Here is a 26,970-nt window from a genome sequence, read left to right on the forward strand (position 1 = left end):
TAGGAGGACACATTAAATTTCCTTTGTAAAGTAAATTAAGTACAATGAGCTGCATATTTGGTCATCCCCTCAACTTGATGACATACGAAGCCACCAAACATGAATTGTGCAGCAGAATAAGTCACAAATATTGCCAATCATCACATTCAAAAGATAACTATCGAGCAAGTTGGCCGTGCAGTTAGAGACGCGCAGCTGTGAGCTGGCATTCGGGAGGTAGTGGGTTGGAACCCCACTGTCAGCAGCCCTGAAGTTGATTTTTTGTGGTTTCCCATTTTCCCACCAAGTAAATGCTGGGGCATACCTTAATTAAGGCCATAACCGCTTCCTTTCCACTCCTAACCCTATCCCAACACTGCCGTAAGACCGATCTGTCAGTACAAAGTGAAGCAAACTGTTAAAAACTTTCTTAAAATAGCCAAATAAATGAACTGGAAAGTTTTAAAGTTATATTTAACCGAGTCAACAACGGAAAGTACGACTTCCTTTTTTTAACAAAGTAAGTTCCAGGTAAAGGGAAAGAAAGAAAATACTGCAACGCTAACACTATATTTGCATTTGATCATTTAAAAATTTTGACGTAAAACTGCTCTCGCCACAAGAACTTAAGGGGTATCTGACAGTCTATCTCAATAATGTTTATTTTCTTAACTTCATGTTCTGTCCCAGTAACTACTTAATATACGAAATTTTAGTACCGTAATTTGTATGCACTCCTTACAAGTTTTACACAGGCATATATTGCCTTACTATCAGTTGTCACAGATGCAAATATTTTTCTCACAAAAACATTGTGAATACGTATATCAATATCATGGCAACCACTCTCTTTAAAATACACCCATGTTGAAATGTTGCACATCACAAGACTTACGGTAAAAATACAAGACCTCTGTTAGATACTGAGAAAAGGGGACATAATTGCTTAAAAGTGATGTTCTGACAAAACTGCACTTAAAATTTTTGCATCGGAGTAAGAAGAGAAGAATGTGGTGGCCATTCAACATGAATCTGCCAATTCATTAATCGAATGTTGCATTCAAAAAAGTCTTCCAGAATCAGTTCATAGTGAAGGCATTCACCATCTTGTTCCCATATTGACTTTTCTCGAACTGGCTACAAGTTATCAAAAAGTGGACTGTTTTTTAGTTCCATCAATACTTCATGAACAGCATGAAGCAGAGACTATGGCAGAGGGTTCTGCATGTCTGCAGTCACAGAGTCCAAGCAGAGAATGAACAGCAACGGTGATAAAGCTGAACCTTGAGTGCTTAAACGGCTGAGTGATATCGGCAGTCCATCAAACAGAACTGCTGGTGTTATAAATCTGAAGAAAGTGCAGTAATTTCTAATTCCTTGTAAGAGGAGAAATGCAAGCAGAGGGGTTAACTTGTGGACTGTAGAAGAAAAATCCATGATTAGTGAAATAAAGCTATGAATGACTCACACACATATACAAAGGGCACTAGGAAAGTTTTGCAATACGCCAAACGATTGGCTGGACACCCCTGTTATGGTGAGGGATGAAAACCGGTTGCACATGACAACTGCGCACAATGTTGGTCACACTGCAATGGCGCACGAAGCGATGTTGCCACCGCAACAACAGCTGATTGCACGACACGCGAGTTTTTAAAAACATGGGAGAAATGTTTTTAATGTCATCGCCATGATACACAATACAAATGAAATAGGCCGACTAAAATCGAACTTTCAACTTACCGATTATTCATCACACGAAATGATAAGCGATAAATATACTACGAAGTTCTTATTATCGCGATGTTAGAAAATACGGAAGAAATAGGCCGACAAGAATCTCACTTTAAATACACCAATAAATGTTAGAATAATATACACCGCCGCTAACACAAAAGGTTTCAAGTAAAATCTATAAAATTTACGAAAATTCATCATACCTGATTCACAAAGATAGAGGCTCGATACCCTCCAGATCACTCCCATCACTACCGTCGCCTTCCTTGTCATCGTCGTCTAGGCAGATCAACTGAAAGTCGCTGATGATGCCATGTATTGCCATTGCCGAGTTAATGAATGTTGCGACATGCCTAACTTTCTTCATTCACAAAGCCGCATCCATTCGAGCAATACTCTCCTGGAACAGTTCTTCCACTTCAGTAACTGTGAAGGACATGTTATTAGTCCGTACGTAATGTTTTACTTCACCCCACACCGTACCAACTGAATGAGGTTGAAGTGACAGTGGTTCGGCAGGAAACTAATAACCTCGTGCCCTTGTTCCTTCGCTACCTCGTCGACTAAATTAGTCATAAACATATGCGCTGGGATATTTCTTTACTGCAGCCATTCCACTAACAGTTCTTTACAGGCGCTCAAAGTAGGGATCTTATCCATTATTACGGAGTGGTAGGTGCATTGTTCATAACTGTGACAGAAGGGACTTTGAGCTGTAATAATCGTACTCGTGTCTTCGTATTGCATCAGCCTGGAAATAATTAATTCCTATTACAGGAGATAGCTTAATTCGTTTCTTTCCCGGAGTGCTGTGAAACAAGTCCCTACTATCAGTCCCGTTTCCTCTACTGCTATGTGCCCCAGTCCCTTTTTTCTTCAATTCTTGGAGGCGAACACCTCTCTGAATAACAGTACGCTTTGAAAGCCCTAATGTTTGAGATATGCGATCCACAACATGATCTGCAGGAACAGAGAGACGGCTATACAAACGTAAGAATTTCCTCTCCCTCTCGTAAAACTCGCGAGTTCTCCGCACTAATTCTAATGCCTGAATATTAAGGGACACTCCACGGCGCAATGAATTATCACTTCGAACTTCATGACTATGTTGTCGTTAACGAGACATCGCTCTGCATTCGTTAAAATAAATAAAATTTCACAATTATCTCACAACGAAAGCAAAACTTTCATAAACGGGCGAATCACAGCTGACCACGTGCTAGTGGCGACAGACGAAACGGCAACACTTCAATACGATAGTAAGCTATATATAGATGGCACCACTATACTACCCATATTGCCAACAACAATCAACTGAAAATATTTTGTGGCTCGCTACCTTATAACATTTTAAAATGCTCACATTTTTATAAGCAAATAAAAGATTATAAGCACGATACGGAATTAAAAACGAATTAACATGAATAAAATACGTAACTATCTGACATAAAAAGTAGTAGATTGGTGATTCTGACTGACAGGTGACGTTCTTCATTTCATTTTTGTAGTGGTGCCAACATGACTTACAACTGTCAAGTGCAACCTTGTGCCGGTCCACCTATAGAAGACAGCAACGCGCGACCTTCACACCAGTTGTTACCAAGCAAGTTAAGATGTCAGTGTGGTCTAAAGGTGAATATCGCGCAATTATCCGCTACAATTTTGCTCGAGGATTAACTGTTGACCAGGAGTGCCTGGAGGAAATAACTCCTGTGCTGGGGAAAGACTATCCACATCGGACAACAATTTTCCACTGGTACAAAGAGTTACAAAGGGGAAATTTTGGGGTTGAAGACGATCCTCGTTCTGGGCGACCGTCTGAATCAGTGACTGAGGAAAATGTTGCAGCAAGAGAGGCGATTGACATATTGGCAGGTAGAAGAGACCCTCCATATCCCTGCACCAGCTATTAATTCAATTCTACACGACCATCTCCATGTTAGAAAGGTTTGTTCCCTCTGGGTGCCCTATTCACTTTCAGAGGAACAAAGGGCACATCGAGAGTGAAAAGGTGCCGAAAAATGCTAAAACAGTTTAAAATGGGGCTTCGCGTAACGTCAATAGCATCGTTACAGGTGACGAAACTTGGCTTTATTATTACGATGTCCCAACAAAATCCCAGAACAAGCCATGGCTGTTTGAAGATGAGGCTACTCCTGTGACTGTGCGAAAGTCAAGGTCAGTGAAAAAAAGGATGATTGCAGTATTCTTCACTAAACGGGGCATCCTGACTCGGGTTTTACTAGAAATACAAAGGACAGTTACTGCGAAGTGGTACAGTGAGACTTGTCTGCCTCAGGTCATCCAGTCTCTCAAGCAGCTCCGTCCAAGGTCATGGCTCAACACTTGGGTCTTGCATCACGACAATGCTCCAGCACATCGTGTTAATGTAACGAATGGATTTTCTTGCCAGATCAGGGTTGACTGTTATTGATCACCCTCCACACAGTCCTGATCGTACCCCATGTGACTTCGCACTCTTCCCAGAAGTGAAGATGAATCTGGAAAGGCAGCGTTTTGCATCCGACGAGGAGCTTCTGGCAGCATGGGATCAAGAGTGTGAAAATGTAACCAATGAAAAGTGGCAGAGTTGGTTCAGCGACTGGTTTCAACGTACGTAGAAGTGTTTCGAGTGTGGTGGAAATTATTTTGAAAACATCTAAAGCGTTCACTCACATTGCAAAACTTTCCTAGTGTCCTGTGTATATTCATAGATCTTCATTACAGACCGTTAGGCCTTTCAGCATTGTAAGCAAGCCACCGCAAATTAATTATGCACCTCCACAATTCTCTATTTGCAACTAGCTCTGTGGCCTCATTATTTTCACACCTCATATCTTTAAAATCAAAACAGAGTCTTGACTATAGTCACATTGGCCTCGCTCTCCTAAGTCCATTATTCTTCAATGTAACCTATGCTCCATTCGCCACACAGGATCCACAATCAAAGCTGATTTTTTACACACAGCCTCATCCATCAAGTTATATTAACTTAGCCTTTATCTACTCATTTCGAGCATCTTCCAGGCATCATTCCCACCAGTTAGTACCAGTAATCATCCTTACCACTTTCATGTCTTACTTCCAACTGATGTATAAGATATCCTGAGTATGCCCAACATTCACTCCCATACAGCAGTCAGTCTGAAAACAAGTTGATTTAGAGATAATTTCACCCAAGAGCTCAATTCTTTCTTACACAGTATCGTTGATTGAAACTGCGAGCTTTGCTGCATGTTGATTCAGTTTCACATAGTATACTACAGTCCTGATAAAAATTCATAACCTAAGTACTTTAAATGATCTACCTGTTCCAGTTTTGTAATCCCAACTCAACATTAAATTCTATGCTTCTCCCCAACAAACATCCATTCAGTCTTGGAAATGATCATTTTTGTATCGTACTTAATGCACCTCTGTTCAAACTCCAAGATACTAAGATTGCAGGCTTTCAGCACAATCTACCAAAACACCAAGTCATCAGCATACGTCACAGAAGAAATCAGTTTCAAGTCTGAATGGGTGTGGGAGCTTTTTGCAGGTATAGCTCTATAGGCATTTCTCATTTCTATGCCAAAATATATATATTGTTCTTTCAAAATGAAAGAATGCCTCTTGCATTGTTGAAAAGGAAACCCATTCCTAAGACAACTGATTTCTTTAGGATATGTAGAAAATAATATTCTAAATCATAATACTAACAATATTGGTAAGAAAAGATAAATCAGTTGTCTACTGTATAAACTTTCAAAGGGAACATTGTTGAACTATCATATTGAAGAGGATTTCTTTCTTATATAATAAAAAAAAGGAAAATTGGACAGGGTTCTGTATTTCGATATCAGGTCACATCTATAAAAACAAAACTGTCCTGTTTTGTACGCTTTGAATATTTTATCTTGTAAAATTTGGTTTACATCGCACCGCCAGATAGGTCTCATGGCGACGATGGGCTAGGAGTGGGAAGTGGCCACAGCCTTAAGGAAAAGCATTTGCCCAGTGTGAAAATGAGAAACCACGGAAAACAATCTTCAGGGCTGTCGACAGTGGGGTTCAAATCCACTTTATGTGTAATTTGTTACTAATAAACTGTGTATAAGCCTCCTGTGAATACATCTATTATAGTTCTTCATCAGTCTTACTAATGAACTGTGTATAATTTGTTACTAATAAACTGTATATAAGCCTCCTGTGTATATATATGTTATAGCTATTTACTGAATTACTTATACAGACCTGGACCCTTGTATAAACGTTGTATAGCAGGGAGAGACTAAAAAGAAACGAGTAAGCAGTTTATTTTCATGGTATTTACTGCCTGCAGTAATATAATCATGGTGAAATATCCAAATTATCCATTGAACATTGAACACACATTGAAAGAATGGACCATAACATTGATGATTTCAACGATATTTTAAACACAGGTAAATGACCTGCGCTCTCAGGTCAAGCTCATGAGCCGTTGACTGATTCACGTCATGCTGCTACGATTCCTGTCGTAACGTGTCTTGATATTATAATTTTTATTCACTCTGCTTCGCATGTTTGGTGCATGTGGGTGTGGAATGGTTACTGGACCTGTGTTACTTTTCAGTATCTTATGGATTTTTGCTTTTGTCATTCTTATTTTGTTGCACTGTTTCCGGCTTCCTAAGCCAAGTAATATGTTTATTTCGGGATTTTGCTCTTATTTTACTTACTTTATGACTCAAGTTTATTTGTTTCCGTAACTATGGCAACTCCTTTCTTACTTCCTTGTGTTCCATATTTGTTTACTTTTCTGCCAGCCTTGGTTCACTGGCATCTCTGATTTCTGAGGATGCAGTCTCTATGAAGATTGTTGGGAGCAATGTTTTTTTATTGACTTCGCCTGAGGAGCCGTGATAATTTTTTGTGTGAAAGCTGTTTCTTTCACCTATTGACTGCAAATGGTCCTTAAGAGAGAAATACTTTGGATCACATTTTAATTGCCACTGTCTGGCAATAAATAAAAATAATTGCATCACAGTTCATGATACCTCTGTTGCAAAGGTGTCGATAAGTCAAGCGATTTGATTGTGATTGAAGTATCTTTACAACCCATGTATGTATTTGACTCCCTGGCAGTTTTTAGCCAGTTTTGACCCATCCAGAATAGGTAGGTGGTGTAAGGAGTATGCTCAATTTGTTATTAACAGAAATGACTTAATGAAAGATCCAAGAGGAGGAACGATATAGTGTGAACTTCAAATTCTCACAGCAATTCGTACATGGGCACGGAATGAGGTTAGTAATTATTATTAGTGACCTCATTATTACAAATGAGAATAATATACTGCTGAAATATGTTTATTATTATTATTATTATATTCTAGTTTATTTGAACATTCTATCGTAACTTTTCTTTCTTTCCTTCTTTCTTTGTCAAGAGATACGAGAGATTCGGCTGATCTTCATGGCCCTTTCGATATGCTAAGTTCATTTGTATTTCCACGTATTTTTTCAGAAAGTTTTGTTTGTGGATAACCAGCAAAATCGATCATAAAGGCAGTGAACTGTGCGAAATACATCAGTGAACCGCAGGAAGAGATTCCTACGGCTTGGAACAAGTGTATACATGCAGTATAGTATTACAATGCATATACCACGTTTATTAGTATTATGAATATGTGTCATGTGGTGTGTATGTTATTTACGTTACGTGTTTTGACTGGGTGAGCCAGGCTTCTCTGCGGTGACTCAGGTAACTGACCTGTGCTCTCAGGTCAAGCCCGTGAGCCGCTGACTGATTCACGTCATGCTGTTACGATTCCTGCCGTAACGTGTCTTCATATAATATTTTTTATTCACTCTGCTTCGCATGTTTAGTGCGTGTGGGTGTGGAATGGTTACTGGACCTACAATGATTCACACAAACCTATGTTCAGTAATTAATTTTAACTGTTGTAAATACAAGTACCACAAATGGATGTATTTAGTGTAAAAGGTTTTTACCCATATCATTAAGTTTATAATGTGTTCACTTCAAATGGGGCTCTCTTCTCATTAATTTGCAAATTTGTGCATAATTATTTCATCCTAGCTCTCTAGGTTTATAAGTAAAATCCCTATTCTGAAGTTTTCCTTTACTTTGATAAATTTTACTTCAATTCAAATCAGGTTTCTGACTCCTTTTTCTTAACGGATCACATAATCCACAGAATCTCTTCATAATAATATAAAGTTGGTCAGGGACACAAATAAAAATAGAATGTTAGAGGCTCACCAGAAAATCTACACAGGTCCACATTTGTTAGGGCCTACATGATTTATTACTTATAGAAAAGCCAGAATGATTTCATGAAAAACCAGTGTTGAATGGGTTCTGGTGGGTGACAGATGGAACAGTCATACTAATATAGCCATTCAATTATTTCAAATAGTACCGTGCTTCTCTGGAGAGAGGGAAGAATGTATGCAGTGCTGGTAAAACCAGATGAGCACTATAGAGAAACTGAAGTAATAGATGGTATTAGTGATCACGAAGCTGTTTTTGTCGAAATTAAAAATAAATGTGATAGAAAGGATGGTCGTAGAAGTAGGACTATTAGGTAGTACCATATTGCTGATAACACAGCCATGACGGAGTTTTTAAAAGTAATTATGATTGGTGGAAAACAGTAAATAAAAATGTAAACAGACTGTGGGATGGGTTTTCAGCAATTGTTGAGGAATCTGAAAACGGCATATACCTTTAAAGTGGGTAAGGAATGGTAAAGACCCACTATATTATAACAGAAGTGAAAAGACTAAGAAGAATGTATACACTGGAGGAAATAGTTAGAAATGGTTGTGGAAGTAAGGAGAAATAGGAAATTGAATCTAGCAAAGAAGTCAGCTAAAGATAACATGATAGCAAGCATAAATGGCAGTCATACCAATTTTAGTGAAAAACGGAAGGGTATGCATAGGTACTTTAAGGCAGAAACGGATTCCAAGAAGGACATTCCAGGAATCATTAATGAACAAGGGAAGTGTGTATGTGAGGATCTACAGAATGCAATGTATTCAGTCATCAGTGTGTAAAGATTGTTGTTTACAACAAAAATGTCCAGATAAAGGTGGTGCCTAACAATAACGAAATAATGGAATTTACCTACGAAAAAATACATTTAAATAAGATACAAATGTTGAAAACTAGAAAAGCAGCTCGAATTGATGAGATTTCAGGGGATATACTAAAGACAATGGATTGGGATATAGTAGCATTTTTTTCTAGTTACTTTATGTCGCACCAGCATAGATACGTCTTATGGCAACGATGGGACAGGAAAGTGCTAGGAGTGGGAAGGAAGCGGCCGTAGCCTTAATTAAGGTACAGCCCCAGCATTTGCCTGGTGTGAAAATGGGAAACCACGGAAAACCATTTGCAGGGCTGCCGACAGTGGGGTTCGAACCTACTATAATACAATTTCTAAAGTAGGTTACTTATTTGATTACTGTTTGCATGAAGGAGCTATACCAAATGAATGGACCAAAATTTACAGGCCAGTCAGTTTGATGTGTTACATGTAAGCTTCAGGAACATTATTTCTGATTATATTAGGAATGTTTGCAAATTTAATAACTGGTTTTGATAGATGACACATCGGGTTTAGGAAAGTATATTCCACTAAAGTTCAACATGTAGATTCTAGTAAGAATCATAGCAAATATCCTAGATTCGGTAGGTCAAATGGAATGTGTCACAATTCACCTACCCAAGGCATCTGATAGGATAGATCATGGGAGATTACTTGCAAAAATGAGTGCAATTGGACTACACAGAAAAGTGACCGAATGGGTGGCTATATTTCTCGAAACTAGAATTCAGATAATTAGAGTAGGTGAAGCATTATCTGAAACTGTATTCATTAACAGGGGAATTCAAGGCAGTATTATTGGACCATGTTTTCTTAAGTATATAAATGATATGAGTAAAGAATTGGAATCAGAGATAAGGCTTTTTGCAGATGATGGTCTACTGTATAGAGTACCGGTAATAAGTTACAAGATTGTGAGCAAAAAAAACCAACAATGGTGTGAGATGGACAGCATGCAATGGTATGATGATAAATTGGGTTAAAAGTCAGGTTGTGAGTTTCACTTAATAGGAAAACTCTCAGTTTTAATTACTGCATTGATGAGGTGCAAGTTTCTTATAGGGATCACTGTAAGTACCTACGTGTTAATATAAGGAAAGATCTTCATTGGGGTAATCACACAAACAGGATTGTAAATAGAGAGTACACATCTCTGCACATGGTTATAAGGGTATTTAGGAGTTATAGTAGGAGTGTTAAGGAGAGGACATAAGTTTCTAGAGTATGGATCCAGCATATGGGATCCTCACCAGAATTACTTCCTTCAAGAACTGGAAAAAATTCAAAGAAAAGCAGCTCAATTTGTTCTGGGTGATTTCTAACAAGAGAGTAGCAATACAAATATGTTGCAAAGTTTGGGCTGGAAAGACTTGAAATAAAAACTGGAGCTTGGAACTAATGATTAGAGTCTTAAGAACAGAAAAACACAATCTGTCTCTTCATGTTACATTTAAAATACACTTTAAAAATCTTTCCTTAAAGAAAAATTGTCCCTTCATTTGGTTAATATGAATCCATTATTCATGATATTCTTGCTGACAACACACACACACACACACACACACTTGTGGAGATGACAATTGATCCTAATTGAAGAGGGAGGACTCTTCAAAGTCGAAGGAAAAACAACCGCATTGTATTATTACAGGTAACAGACTGCTGTGAAATGCATAAAATGCAGAATTCGAAAACGGGTGTCCTCTTGTCTGATGCCCCTCAGGGGCATGCTTGTTAAGTTTTACAAATTTTAAATATTTTGGACTATTCTGTATTATTTGTTAATGTTTGTTATGTTTATTTTAATCTAAACCATTAACAAGCAGCAGAAGATGCCTCCCATGAGATGAAACACATACAGCTAATTTTGATAATGTAATTTAATGTCCAAGTGTGATTAGAATAGTATTGAAAAGGTGGAAATCCTCAAATCTCACAGTCAATATGGAACAATTATGAAGTTAGTACCTTGTAATAAGTAGGACGTCCCAAGCTGTCAGAGGAGAGCAAGCATGGAAGACATTAGTAGACGAATACATTTGAGTGGTGTTTTTAAATGCAAGAAAGATCACAATACAAAGATAAAGTTGGAATTCAGAGGACAAATTGGGGGAAGAGGAGTCATGGATTGGAATAATTTACCATGGGAGATGTTTGATAAATTTCCAAATTCTTTGAAATTATTTAAGAAAAGACTAGGTAAACAACAGATGGGGAATCTGCTACCTGGGCCACTGCCCTAAATACAGATCAGTGATGACTGATTATTTGTATAACAAATCATTCATAGCTTCCCCAGAGACATAATATTTCTTTTATGTGACATACCAAGCTGTTTACTTAAACTCATACTTGTTAAAACTAGCAAATGAGACACACAATGTTGGCTACTCAATTGCACAAGTATGCACTCACTGGTGAATCAAGATTCTTGGCAGTGAAAATGATGTATGCATCTGGTCGTTCATGCGTATCGGAAGGCTCAGGTCTAACTCGCAGAATTACTACATTCATTGTAGAATATAATTTTTTGGTGTTTTTTTTTTTTTTAATTCTGTCACCCATGTAACAGAAATATTAGCTTCCCATAGAAATAATTTTGATAACCGAAGCATCTGATTATTTGCACCTAGTAGGTATTTATTATACTTGAATAGGCCTATAACAACTGTTATTAAAGGTATTGCAGCAGGCATATTATAGTACTATACATATTTTCCACCCTCCCTGTAATATTTTGCTGCATGAATTTTGGTACCTATTTGGAGAATTCTTTTCAATTAAGGGCCTTAAATGAAAGAAATAAAAACAGCTCAAATTATATTTCTTGGCTAGTACCATTAGGTACCAAATGGCATGCAAAATGTAAAGAATGCATCTTCCAACATAGCATACTGATACAGTTCAAGAGAAATAACAGTCTAGTTGTTTCTTGCCTAAACATATACATCCTGCACTACCAGGAAGAGAGCTTCCTACGTTATAGGTAATTTTGTCCTGCCCCTTCAGCAATTTAACATTTGGGACAGTGCAACACTGATGCCCGAGAGTGGTGTATTATTATAACGCAGAATCACTTCACGATAGTCACCGTGATCCTCCGCACATTCAAACTTTTTTTTTTTTTTTTTTTTTTTTTTTTGCTTATTGCAATGGCCTTCTCAGCCATGTTATTGCTTCAAGCATAGTGAGGAGTGCTTGTGATTAGTGTTATATCTTTGGAGGCATAAAACTGTCGGGATTCCCAAGACACAAATGGTACATTGTCAGATACGAATAGGGTACCAAATCTAAAGAATATTTCTTGGAGTTCACTGACGTCAGCAGAAGATTTACTATGTAATGGTCTCACTTCTACCTCGCGCAAAAGATAATCGATCAAAACCAAGTAGCTGTTACCCTAAAAATCCATCATATCAGTTCCCAGCACGAGAATGCAAGACAAGCAGAAGTGGGCGAGTCGTCATACCTCCTAATCGCCTTAATCTTTGATGGGGAGGTGTTGTGATGTCACATAGGCTTCTGACCATTGCATTATTTATTTGATACTAATCTCTTTAAGGAGATTATGAACAGACTTGTAATCATACTGATGTAATGATACTGTAATGTCTAAATTATACTGAACACTAGTACTAGAGATACAAGTTATTTAGATAGTATGTGGCTAATGTAGGCATATCTATACTGTATACTGAATGTAACAATCTATACAAATAATCTACAAGAGATTAAAAGCATAAACTCTCATGCATTGTCAAAAAAACTTACTGTACTTCCACACATAAAATTTCCTTTAAGTCAAGTCTATGAGCTACCATCGGATTTTAGTACACGCATTGAAAACAGCACAACAGACAATTTACCACTGAACACACAAACTATGGTATATAGTTACAGATTCTCCATAAAAATTAACACACAGACAAGGTTAGGTTTGTGGGGCTATCAGTTAGATGAAATCCTCTTGATACAAAAGTGCAAACCAATACTTCAAAATACATATTTGTTACAGATTCATTTCAAGGAGTTGTGACATGATCAATAGTGCTGCATACTTATTCTAGTCTACAGTATGTATGAATCTATGATACTCTGATAACCTACTTGCCCTTTGTCACTAACTTGGATATGGAAATACTGTAAATGAAGCTTTGAGAATTGTACCATCCTATCATTTGTACTGTTAAAACGGGGAACCCAAACAAAAATGTTCTGGTAAAAATATTGGTTAAAACTGAACCTAGTCTAAGTTTCCCCACCTAGTACCTCACAAATAAATTCAGTCCATACTAGGTTTCAACATCAACACCAAGAACTGAGCTGAAAACTAGTCATATTAAACTCTACTGACAAATTAACCTTATCAAATGTTAACATCCAATCAGCCTGCCAATACTATGTATTACATGTTAATTATGTGTACAAATTGAGCAGATAAAAGTTCAGTTGGTGGAAAATAAATGTAACTGACCACTCATGTTCCGAGCAGTTAATAATGGGATATCAGTAAAAGATTTAGTCAATAACAGACAGTTTCCATCTGGTTCATGGAAGGTGTTCAATTTGCAATTTTATAGTAATACCTATGCACCACCGGCAACATCGCAAAGTGCCAAGAGGTCTTGGTTTATACTGGACCATGATTGGGTCATCATGCCTTTGTTCAAGTAGAATTCTAGCCAGATCTCTCTTTTCCCCTGCCTTTCTTCCAGGTGGGTGTGGAGAACATGATGAGCTTCATTCTTACTTCAAGTAAGGACTCTGCAGCAAGTATGTATACAACACTTTAATGACAGCAGTCTTCAAAAAGTGTACAGGAGAGCAGGTCTTGGTAGTTCATCTCAGGTCTAACTCATACGTAAGTACAGGAACAATTTTTACGTCAGAGAGAGCCAAGGCGGACTTCAAGGAAAGTTTGGTGCATACATGCCTTGTTTTAAGGACTTTTATAAAACTAATATGGAGATAATGCTACGCACTTGCAAGTCCGTTTAACCACTACATCTTTAAGATCACCAGAAGATGTGCTTTACTCTACAGTATATCACATATTCAAGTATTCCTTAATGCACACAAACTATGCCTCAACTCACGTCTAGAACCTTTAGGATAAGAAGTACACCTATAGCCAATTACAATGACCCAATAACACAAGACAGCACATCTTTAGAGTCATCTCAAAATAAGGTTAGGTTACCACATGAGACCTGGGAATATTTGCAGACTATCTTTAATTCTCTTCAGAGAATAGACTCCCTTCCAGGTTCACACCCTAGAGAATAAGAACAGTTGGTCTGAGACATCCAGAACACAGCAGAACCAACCTCCCTCAAATTGACTTGGACTAGCCATGTTCTGATTTTCACAGCTCGATGTTTCTCATATTGTCCACAATTCTTAAAGCAGAGGAATCGTAGAATGTCATGTTTTTTTTAAGTTTTCTCTGCAACTTCCATCATAAGTGACATTTTTCCTTACTGCATCAGCAATGATCTGCAACTCTTATGATGAACCTACCGTACCTCATTTCGAGACCAAGAAAGCACAATGTTCTTATCGGTGGACATGCCACTCTGTCTTGTTCCCATATCTGCAATATTAGCTGCTAATGGAAAAACTTGTCTGCAGGACAACGAAGGAAATTTTACTTCAAAGTGGTAAGAAAGGCATTTGTCCATATATAGGAAACCATTCAGGATGACCATATTTGCATAATATGACTATTCAATATGCATTCCTCAAGATCAGTTATACACTTTTAACCCGAATGGTTTACCACACCACGGGAGTTCACTTTTTGATTAGATGAAGCAAACTTTTATAATCAGGGCAGCGACTCGTTCATTTCATGCTCATGATGCAAGTTAAAAGACTGCATTTGCATTTTGTGCACTCTGACAATGATTATCTACTTCCTATTCAGGGGAAGATTCTCTTTCTACTTTTCCCACCATCCAAAGGCAAACATTCCATCCTCCTGCAGATGTGATTTTCCATTAGCAGCTAATATTGTGCATGCAAACTAAGATAACGTGGAAATTGCAACAATAATAAGTACAGTGCATTTCCACGACCTTGAAGTGGGCTGGGTTTCTTGTTAGCAATATTCTGCACATTAACTTATTAGCAAATCATAATTTGCTTGATTCTTTTATTGCAAGTAAAATAAGCAAACATTTTTCTTTTTTACACTGAGAAGCATATAGGCTACTCTCCAACTTCTTTAATAATGGCATTATCAAATGGAGAAAAAGAACCGTGGGTTCCTCATAGGAACTTTACTTTGTATTTCAAAATTCCCAGGGATGCATATTCACAAAGTGGAGATAAAATCTCCCCAAGTTAAGTACCGCTGTACTACGTTTGGGAAAAAATGCTTGCCTGGAAAATCAACAGTATATTAGTCACAATCTTAAAAAGGCATGCCTTTCCACCAGACGAGATAGTTTCTTCCATAACAATAAGCTTTAAGGTACCAAGGTATAAATTCTAGGCGTTACAAGAAAAATTCACTTTTAAGAATTTCCTCCACTACTATCCTAAATTCAGATGACAGTGTTTTCATGGAAAAATGCATGCAGATAAAAAAGTAAGAAATGGTATAGTACGTTTATCATGAAAGACCAGTCAAGGTCAACAACAAAATGTCACATCTAGAGAATTAATGCAACCTATTTTCAGCAGCAATGTTCGAGAAATTGAATTACTATCTGCGCACTTTTTAGCGATAGATTTACACCCTAGTGCTGAATCGGTCGACTACGGTTATCTTCGAGATTTGTATTGGCAACCTATGAAACACAAACTAAGAATCGCTTATCATCGCTGTGCGACATCTGGCGTACACTTTATGTACTCGTACTGTTGTTTTTACACAGCAAAGCCAAACTATAGAATTCATGCTAGGAACACGTTTCGCATCGGGAAATATTATATAGTATTATATATTGTGTGTGTGACACAGTTGTTGGCGTTAAGATAATAAAGATTTAGAACATTCATATCGATTGATCATATTATTGATTCAATTCAAAGTTCATTTCCATTCAGTTGGCAGTATTTACCGGAACCGGCATTGCTCCCTTCTCACTCCTCACCAAGTACAAAAATCTATCACTAAAAAGTGCGCGTACAGTACTTAAGGCATACCGGTATTTAACTATAACTCTAGTGCCCAAATTCAAGATTAGAGGGTAGGCCTATATAAAATAATTTTAAATAGAAATGAGTTATAACAGCAGCTTAGAAGACACAAGTCCCTAAAGGAAAAAAAAAAGGGAACATTTTCCTGTTTGTCAAAGGAGACGAGTTGCCAGTGGAGAAATAACACAGAATTACATTAGTAGATGAATAAGTTTGAGTGGTGTTTTGAAAAGCAGGAAAGATCGCAATAAGAAGAGAAAATTGAGTTTAAGAGGACACACTGGAGCAAATATTAGTTTACAGGAAGAGGAGTAAGGGATTGGAATAATTTACCAAGGGAGATGTTCAATACATTTCCAAATTCTTTGCAATTATTTAAGACTAGGTAAACAACAGTTATCTGTCACCTGGGTGACTGCCCTAAATGCAGATAAGTGGTGACTCATTAATCTCTACTCGAAACCTACCTATGCTGGTATTTTTTTACTTGAACCCACGAGGTATTAATTTCCTACATAAAAGCATATTCCATTCCGTGCAAAATGTCTCAAAATGAAAGGTTACACATTCTGCTTCATCAGACAGATTAAAAGGATAAATAAATGTATTCATGACAATTTTTCTAAGTATACATGATACACAACTCAGCTGATGATATTCTAAATCAGAGCAAAATATTTTGGACAAGTACTGCCCTCCAAGATATGTTCATTATTTCAAATGTTTCATTTTGAATGTTAAGATCTATATTATCAGCTCCATTACTCAAAAAAATTATTTAAAGTCCATTAAGAATGAGGGACAAAAAAGGAAAAGTATTCTGTGCAATGGAAAAACAGAATGCCCTAGCCTCCTAACCACAGCCTATGGCATGAGATCTAACCAAGGTCTTTAACAATATGCCAGAATTATGACAAACTGAATTTAGAGAACACCTGAGACCAAAACTGAATGGTAGGCTGAATGTCCAGCATCAATAACAAAATAAGAAAGAGATTATATCCTCTATACTTAGGGGACACAGCTCTATATACATAACAAAATCTGATGATTCATTAAGTGTACTGACACATTTACAACTACTCTCTCACCTTATCTCTACACTAATTATTACCTATATTTAACAAGACTAAATTGGGCTACTAAAAGAGAGCCGGAGAAACAATTCCAATACAATTCCTCTAAAAAGTTAAAAGAATTTTAAAAAAATAATGCAACAACAGACAGGGACCTATTGATCAACCTGGGCCCCCAACTACCACAATTATGACAACTCAAATCTTCTGTAAAGTAACTTTTCTTGAAGATCACAAGGGGGAAAAAAATATAAATAAATTTACAGCTGTCAAATGAATGCAAGAAATGCTCAGTTAATACATAACCTTCTCCCCCCTACATACTATCTAGGCTAAACTTATTTTCAAACATTAAAGATGCCCAGGATTACTAATTACCATAAAAATGAGCCTTTCAGTATGCAACATAAAAGTAATTTACCCAAAACAATCCAGCAACACTACATAATTAGATGCAATTAAAATAATCAGTATTTCCGCTAAATGTCAACAAAAGTTTACAAACAAAACTCGTAGATTGTTCCATCATTAGCATAACTGGCATCGAGCTAAGTGAAATTAATGCTACAGTGGCAGAAGTCTTCAAATGAAATACTATATTTCAAGAAAATATGACATGTCTTCCAAGAATGCAGACAATACAATCAAAGGTACCAAGTTCATGAGCTGACAAGGTAAGCAAGATATATCCTAAGAACCATAACTCCAATTTTCAATGGAAATATTTCAAAGTCAAATGTTATGGAATGATTAACAGTCATATTACAAGTTGACTTAACCTAGCATGTGCCTAATAATCTTATACCCAATTAGAACTCTAACAACAATCTTGTAAAGACTACTATCTCTCGACTTTCATAAACAATGGGTAGAAAAACTAACTTACTGCTAGCCTACATGAACAAAATTTACAGCAAAACTTGATACCAGGTATTAACATAATCCTTCCTAGAAACAGGCTGTGTGATGCATGTAGATAAATTAGGCACAACAACAACAACAACAACAAAGCCATATGTTCTGTTGCTTGTGATAAATACGTAGAAAGCTCTTCCCTATCCATTCAAAAAGGAAGAATTGAGGCATTGTAAACACAATTTGTAAGACGACAAATTCTCTCGTATGTGCAATTGCATCAAAACGAAGGAATTCAATGATGTCTCTTGCCACATTGTGAATATGAACTCTCTAGAATAGAATACACGCTTAACTACACACGCCATGACTTAAATAGTAGAATATCATCGTAGAAAGCAGTTGATAATACATGTCTGAACGCAACTCGAACCACTGTCGATGTCAACACAGGTTTCCACCAGAAGATACCAATTTTTATACACCAGTTCAATTACATTTTCTGCAATGGAACACAGTATAACGTGTCACTGCCAACAAAATTACGGTTTAAAGACTATATCCGTTTTTAAAATAAGCAGGCAGAAGCATATTCCAACCTAATTTGAGTACCTACTTGTTGACGTGGCGTATGTTATCTATCAGTCGTTGGTCATAATAATTATACTACTACACCAATCAAACGAACAGGGCTCAAGTATATGCAGTCGACAACATATCATAATGCTAAGAAGATAATTATTTAGCCACATAAGTAAGAGACACCATTTCAAAATATGGCGACTCGTCTCAGCAGACGATTATAACAATTTTCTTTCCACGCACAACACCAAAGGAATGACAATATGTTAAAACTTGCCTTATTTCTTAAGTAATCTTCAATAGCACGATACGCTGAATCCGTAAGTTTCACAAATATCAAAGACTTATTTTCAATAAAATTTTCCTGCGATGACAAACCATACTGAACACCTTGCACAAGCGCCGCCATTTCTGTCTCCTAGTTTGTACTTGAACACCAGCTGACGTCGGGAAAACAATTGAGAGATTAATTAGGGGACAAATGTAAAATGAAACCTCAACTAAACTAAACAAAAAATTAAACTTATATTTTCTAAAGCAATGACATAATGATACAATTCCCAAATTATTATTGGATTGCTTAGAGTTTCTATGCTGCAGATAGCAGCACGATATAGAACACACTAACAGTGAATGCTTGCAACTTCCTTGACAACTTAACACATTTCTTTTCAACGAAAGTGGGATAAACCAGGTACGGCATTGTACCATAATTGAGAGATGTTATAATTTTCTAAAGAAAACACTGAAATAAAGTATAAATAATTTGAATCGGTATATCCTTGGAAGACGAACTCGAGACCTCTCGATTTGGTGACGTATTATCATATACTTATATCATGACCATTTGGTTGCAATACTATTATTATTATATACTTATATCAGAGCAGCATACCTAAAAATCCACAATTTATTCACAGTATGTTAGACATTAAATTTCTGCTGAACACATGTTACACAACACTCTTTTTTTTTTAATGTGGGTATAAACAATATTACGGTAGGTCTATGAATTGAAAATTTAGGCTTGTTAGGGCTTTTGTTGGCCTACGTATTCTCTTTCTTTTTTTTTTTTTGGCAATGTACCAAAATAAGAAAAATTGACAAAGTAGTGCGTATCATGTTTGATAATGGGAGCTAGCCTATATACCAATACGTACTATATCAGCATTGTCAAAACTGTATTGTATTGTATGCTGTTGATCACACGGTGAATATGGGACACTTCAATAATCATATGTACAGTTACATAGGAAAAAAAAAACCTAGCAGTAGCGGAGATTTACAGGGGAGGAGGCCCCGACTTTGTGCAGAAAACATTACATTTTTATTCCATATTAGTCAGCTGAAACCAGGAATTATAGGAATTATTTCAGAAAAAGCAATTTGTACAAGCCCTGATTCTTATCAGGGAATTTTTTTTCTTTCATTTCCTTTAAATATTAACAATGTTTTAGCGGCAATACGCACAAAATATCGTTCGTCGCGGCTAACCGATTTTTATAGCACTACAGCAGTAGTGGAGACGTTGCATGTGCTGTGAGAAAGGATAGCAGGGTATACTGTTTTGTCTAGGACCAAAGACTTTAATATTACTTATCTAGACTCACAGAGCGCGCTGATGCTATGCGGAATATTGAACACTTTCGCGCATCGCCATGTTGTGGGCGCTTCAGCTTCGAATGCCTGGTTAGCACGTGGTAATGTTTACAGTCTCTTGCATGTTTTCGATTTGAATCATGTCTGTTAGTGGATCTGTTGTAGAATTATATGTGACGGAGTAATACTATATTGTGAAATATCTTCAAGGAATGTGAGAGCTTGTACGATACGCTAGTTAAATTTTTCGGCAATATTAAAGGGAAGTAAGTTAGGCCTTACGTGTGGAATGGAAAGGTACCGTATTCACCAGGGTGAATTCGTGTGCAACCTTTATTTGTACAGATCGCTATCAGATGGAATCTCGTATTTCTTTCCACATGTGAGTAGAAATTGAACTGTTAAAAAATGACTTTCAATAACCATAATCGAAAACTAAACAGGTTACAAGGTGGTTGATTTAGACAACGTATGGACATTACATTTATAATGTTTAGGCTTCTTAGTTTCCCTCTTTGCCTCTTTCCAATTCATCGGGGATATTTTTTTAGAACTAAACAGCTGTTCTGAAAAAACATACATATTTTTCGTACAGACTGTGTACCGGTATTACAAATTTGATTAACTTGGGCGTAGAATCCGTAAGATATGACTGATAAAGCTTAATGAAACCCTCTTCATATTAGTGTAAGGTATTGCTTCAAATTTTAATCAATTATCTGAAAAATGATTTATTGTTATCGTAACTTATCTCTTAAGTTCTCCTAAATCAAAATCATACAGAAATGATCATTTAAGTTCTACTCATACCATTACGTTATGTCATATATAAACCAAACCAAACCAAACCAAACAGAAAGGCCTTGGCCTACCAAGCGAGAGCTGCTCAGCCTGAAGGCCTGCAGATTACGAGGTGTCATGTGGTCAGCACGACGAATCCTCTCGGCCGTTATTCTTGGCTTTCTAGACCGGGGCCGCTATCTCACCCGCAATAGCTCCACGATTGTAATCACGTAGGCTGAGTGGACCTCGAACTAGCCCTAAGATCCAGGGGACTGAACCCGGGGCCTCCGAGTAAGTGGTAGGCACGCAACCTCTACACCGCTGAGCCGGTATTTCATATTCAGAAAGTGATAAATGTATCTGATATTTTAGACAGATTTTCGCAGTTAAGTGCTTTTTAAACAAACTGTTCAGAGACTTGAGTAAAATTTACTGTAATGACTTATGAGAGAGGAATGATAAAGCTATGTACCGTTCATAGAAATATTTTATTTCACAGGTTTCTTTTTGTTGATACTGAAGATTATTGTTTTCGGTACAGGAGTTTGTAAATATTTAACCATGTGTTCTCCAGTCTGCTGAGAAACGGGCAATTTTTCTCTCGCGATATGTAATCGTACTTAAGCTGTCGACCGCTGTCATTTGAACCTGGCTTAGTATTTTCAACAAAGCTGAAGTGTAGAGCCTAGGTTTTAATTACATGTATCTGTTCCGAATGTTCAAACATATCAGTTACAAACATGACCCTTATATTAAAATGAGCGACATAAAGTACCGCTAGGCCTATATACTGTTTTTTCTTTTCTGACTGAATTTCAAATATGAGGTATGTATATTTATTTGTGTTAGTAGTGTACTTTTCAGTCTTCTTATTTATTCTGCTAAAGGTTTTCTTATTTTTTAATTTTATTTTATGTGCGCCACCTATACGCTATCCAAAGGATTTCTGTAGATTGTTCAGTACAATGTAAAATGTGTTCAGTTTTTTATACACAAGTATTTTTTAATTTTACCACAGTCTTGATATTATGTATATTTATTGCGTGTGTACATGGTAAGCTGTGTAGGCTGTCATTAATTTACCAAGGCAGGTGTTTTCATTTGTGCGAAATGTAAGTTAATGCATGAATTCCATACTACGGTCTCCTCGGCGAGTTGTGGAGTGCCCGTAACATGGCGGTACGCGCATGGACATATCTTCCCCAGTCACACGCTTCTGCGCAGCCAGCGGTGTGGGGCCTTGTCTAGGACATGGACACTGAGGTACGATTCACCCATTTGACGCGCACATTCGTCAGTCTTGGCAGTCTCTTTAGTGTCTGTTAGTTTCTTAGGCTGTAATCAAATACTCAGTGGCGGGTGATGAGCGTATTCATTACCACAGCTGCAAAATATGTTTTTAAAAAATATAAACAATCGTAGCCCCACTACACTCTCTCAAGTCAACATTACCATTTTATAAGGCTGCATTTTTCACGGAAGGTCTACCTGAGAAAGATCTTTCAAGAATATGTTCAACCACACACTTGCACATACTTCCAAATTGATATTCACGGCAGTAAATTGCTGAAGCCACAGCTTCGCCTCGAGCAAGACCAACTACAATATATCAGACCTTAATGCAGCTATCGATATTAACTAAAATGGCGCCCTGATCGGTTTGTTCAAATATGAACATGAGCATGTGCGAAGCATCTGTTTAGTTCTTTCTGTTGGTTTGGTTTGATTAGGAAACGTTAGTGTAGTCATGTTTATATTGAAATTTGGTTTTAAAACTATTTTGATAAATTAGGACGTGTTGATCGTAGTACATGCCTGGACGTATTTCATATTACAAGAGATGCACTCACATTCAGATTAAGTGTATTTAATGTATCGTGACGATTTCGTAGTTAAAAGTAATTTATTGGGGTGCATTTAAACATTCGAGGATAAATTTGTCAATAGTCAGGATGTGTTCTGTGTACTTGATGAGCTGTTTTCTTTCGGATAAAGCCAAAACTCTGTGTTAGTGTCGATCCTAGTACATTTCTCAATAACTATACCTTTTGAGGATTTTAAAAGTGAGGTTATAAAAAGTGATAACGCTATTTACTTTATCTGTGAATGAAGATTATATTCTCCTTGTTAAATTTGAGGATAAGGTATCAACTGATATACTGTCACTTACAGTCCGTATTTATGTTGCCAACGATTTGGGTGTCAAAGTGCTTTATACGAAAATGCATATGCTACCAGAGAATTTCAAATTGATTCTCCTATTGATTATCTGAAGTAGCAGTTTGGTGGATCATTATAGAATCATTGTTATGAGATAATTGAAATTCACGACAAGGTTAAGTTTCTAACAAATTTCTTGAACGAGTTACACTATTATACTTAAAAGCGTATGATAATAGGAAGATCATTCAAATAAATGTATTTCTAAAACAAGTATTGATTTATAGCAAGAAGAATTACGGTCTGGAGTAATTTACCAAGGGTGCCCCCTACTATATCTACACCAATTCGATAAATTTCCAATTTCTTTGAAATCCATTAAGAAAAGACTAAGTAGACAATTGGTACGTAACCTGCCACCTGGACGACAGCCATAAATTCAGATCATTGGGGATTTATTCATTAATTGACTGAACTGAAACGCATCAAATATTTTAGAATGCAATCCTATATTACCTAATTCCTTTACCTTACTAGTTCAAAGAAAATATTTATATTTTGAGTTATCCACATACCGGTATTGCTTATCTAAATATAGGTTATTTCTAGATAGTGTTGGTCTATCACCCAAAGTAAAGTTTCTGTTCGTTATTATTGACAGCTTAGCAATTCAATACGATAATGAAAAGGTTATGCTTATGTATAACAGGCGTTTTTACATGGAACCGATGAGTCGGCCATGTTGTTTTTGTATTAAGGTCTGATATTATTGTAGACGGTCTTCTCTCGAGGAAGCTTCAAGTGCATGTGTCACCCAAGCGACCTTAAATTTCTCTGAGGGTAGCACTCTATCGCGCCGGCAAAGAAACCCAGCTCGCTGGAGAAGCTGAACTGTGGTAGTGCGAGAGGATTGTCGAGACAACTGTACTTGGCTTGGCTTAGATGTTCGCAATGCTTTAAATATTATAAAAAGCGTTCTAAGGAATAATTAGAAAATGTTAATATAAAGTTCTTTACCCAAGCAGCGTTGGGGTAGATGGGGTTCAGTGCACGCCTCTGAAAATATTAAATTATTTTAATTGTATAATCACGCCGTACTTCTATTTAATTGTAATATATAATATGGTTCCTTTGGTGGAAGTTTTACTGTATAGTATTGAAACAAAATCTCAAAAAAACTATTATTATCGCATTTAAGTTGGTAAACTGTCAATCTTTACTTCTCTGTCGGAATTCGCTCAGAGGGCATCAACAAAGTTAACATATTGTGTAGTTTTTTCTCTCAGTTTTGATGTATATATTCCCCCGACCTAGGGTGACCAGATATCCAGAGACAAAAAGCAGGAGCTGATCGTAAATATGATCTAGCAGCGAACTTGATCACCAATTTTTCGCGTTCCTGTTAAACGATACCAAGCGTAAAAACCATACAACGAATCGTACATTATTATTCACTACAGCATGATAAAACTTTTTTAATGTGATTTTTGGATGCTATAAAAAGGAAGTAATATGTTCCAATAACAAAAATTACCAAACTTTATTAACCTACTAACCTATTATGCTATTACATTTTTTTACATTACAACACACAGTGTTCAGTGTTACATTAACACGTTGCAGTGTGAAGTCACTGTGACAGGCTCTCGTACTTTTCAGTAGAATGAATTGTCTTCAACAACTTTAAGTTTCCACGCAGTATGTCATAAAACTCTACGCAGTTATAATCCAAGTTGCACCTAGTGATTACCATATGTTTTAAATTTTCAGGCTTTAGCCTGGATTTTTCATCTGTCCACAGATTGTTCATTAATGAAAATACTAGGGTTGGGCAGACCGGAACATTCACTTGTTCCGCAACATTAGGAACTTGAGGCGGAGTGTTTCGGTACAGAGTGCCGAGACACGGGACACAGGACACAGGACTGTAACTGCGTCCTAGAGAGAAGTTCGAGAGGCAACAGGACATGCTCCGCTTCAGCTGGAATGTGCCTGAACCGAATGTGCTGTGCCAAGGCCACACTAGATAGATTAGTTGGCCTTGGCTGTGTCTGCCTGTTGATACCGGCTGTGTGCCGCCCTGTGTTGGAGTGTCAACATTTTTTCATCCTGTTATATCTTTAATTCCAAAGCGATGACCCGGATTTTTCTTGGGCTTAAAAGTTTCCTTAAAGTCGAAATTAATTTTTAACATCAATCCCCGAGAAAGTGTTGAGGGAAATTTTCGAGATATTGAAGAAAGTAAATGGAAGTTGAGAGGTAAGGAATTCGAAGTGCAGAGAGCATAAGGCATGGGACGCAGGCGAAGCAGCTAAAGGAGTGCAGCGCAGAGCAGATTTTTGTAATCCACACAAATCATTGCACCATCGCAAGTTGACAGACAGGGCAGGACAGAGCAGAGCAGGCCGGTTCTGCACCAACTTCCGCCTACCACGCGATGTCTTCGAAACACAGTTTCCTGCGCACGTGTCACGCAATTAGGAAATGGAGGAGAAAATTACCACAGCCATTCAGTCTCAGCATGTTTTGTAGGTACTATGTGAATCATGTGGACTGCAATGCAGTATGTACGTATGTATGTATGTATGTATGTATGTATGTATGTATGTTCGTGAGAAAATGGCTGAACAGAATTTAATGAAAATCGGTATGTAAATTCGGGAAATAAGACACTACAGTCCAGGCTATAAATCATTTTATTCACGCTGCGTAACACGGTAGTTTAGAGAAAGACCTAAAATGTAATCCACCGAGCAAGAGGCCGTGCGGTTAGGGTCGCGCATCTGTGAGCTTGCATTCGGGAGATAGTGGGTTCGAACCCCACTGTCGGCAGCCCTGAAGATGGTTTTCCGTGGCTTCCTATTTTCACACAAGGCAAATGTTGGGGCTTAATTAAGGCCACGCCCGCTACCTTCCCAATCTTCCACCCTTCTTCCGTCGCCGAAAACCTTCGATATGTTAGTGCGATGTTAAACAGCAAACAAAAGAATGTAATCCTCATATATCAGTGAAACAATCCATGACCCAAGTTGTCGCAACATATAGAATTTAAGACAAAGAACTAATGCTGATTATGGAGAGCATCATCGCCGACTCCGTTGCCGTCATCCATCATCACATTTATGTGAAGAGGTAAATACGGAAAATCATTTATCATGTCTTGGCAAATATAAATGCAAACACGTTCACAACAGATTGTCAATGTTGATTGATTTTAGTATCTTATGTCTTGTGACAACTAGATGAAAATCTAGCAGTACATTTGTAAATACATATTTTTCCCTCTCCCCCACTGTGATCATATTAATGAATTTACCATGCAAGTTGGTCGTGCGGTTAGGATCGCCTTGCTATGAGCTTGCATTCGGGAGATAGGGGGTTCGAACGCCACTGACGGCAACCGTGAAGATAGTTTTCCGTGGTTTCCCACTTTCATACCAGGCTAATGCTGGGGGGGGGCTGTACCTTAATTAAGGCCTCGATCGCTTCCTTCCCATTCCTAGCCCTTTCCTATTCCATCGTTGCCATAAGACCTATCTGTGTCGGTGCGACGTAAAAAAATATAAAAATAATCATGAATTAAATTCTTTGCTTAGTCCATATGAACGCCGAACATCGGTAACATAGAAATATTGTTCAGTCTTGTAAACTGGCGAAGGTGGTTGTTTTTATTGCGATTGTCTTAAGCTGAATAACCGCGTTGCCATCAGCACAAGGGAAATTGTGAAGATGACTAACAAAATGAGAAAAATCGCGAATGCTTGAAGAAAAAGATAAAGAGCCTCTTTATACTGGATGCCCCAGCATCACAGAGTCTAAAGAAAACATGTTATTTCTGAAAACCGACGAGACCCTGCGTGGCAATGTGCGCTCACGTCCACTTCGCAATTTCGTAAGCTTCGCGCTGTTCTGCTCTGCTCTTCCCTGCTCTGCGGCCAACTGCTTCTCAATGT

General features: G+C 37.4%; 1 protein-coding gene across 1 annotated transcript in view; it reads right to left on the reverse strand.

Moving 5' to 3' along the window:
- Nucleotides 1–18,884, reverse strand: part of Su(Tpl) (Suppressor of Triplolethal) — a 471,359-nt gene extending 452,475 nt beyond the window's left edge. Inside the window, exon 1 of the mRNA XM_067149282.2 lies at nucleotides 18,753–18,884. Coding sequence (XP_067005383.2) covers nucleotides 18,753–18,884 — 132 coding nt within the window. The remainder of the gene's footprint in view (nucleotides 1–18,752) is intronic.
- Between the last annotated feature and the right edge of the window lie 8,086 nt (nucleotides 18,885–26,970).

This window comes from Anabrus simplex, chromosome 1 (assembly GCF_040414725.1).
Source record: "Anabrus simplex isolate iqAnaSimp1 chromosome 1, ASM4041472v1, whole genome shotgun sequence".
NCBI lineage: Eukaryota > Metazoa > Arthropoda > Insecta > Orthoptera > Tettigoniidae > Anabrus > Anabrus simplex.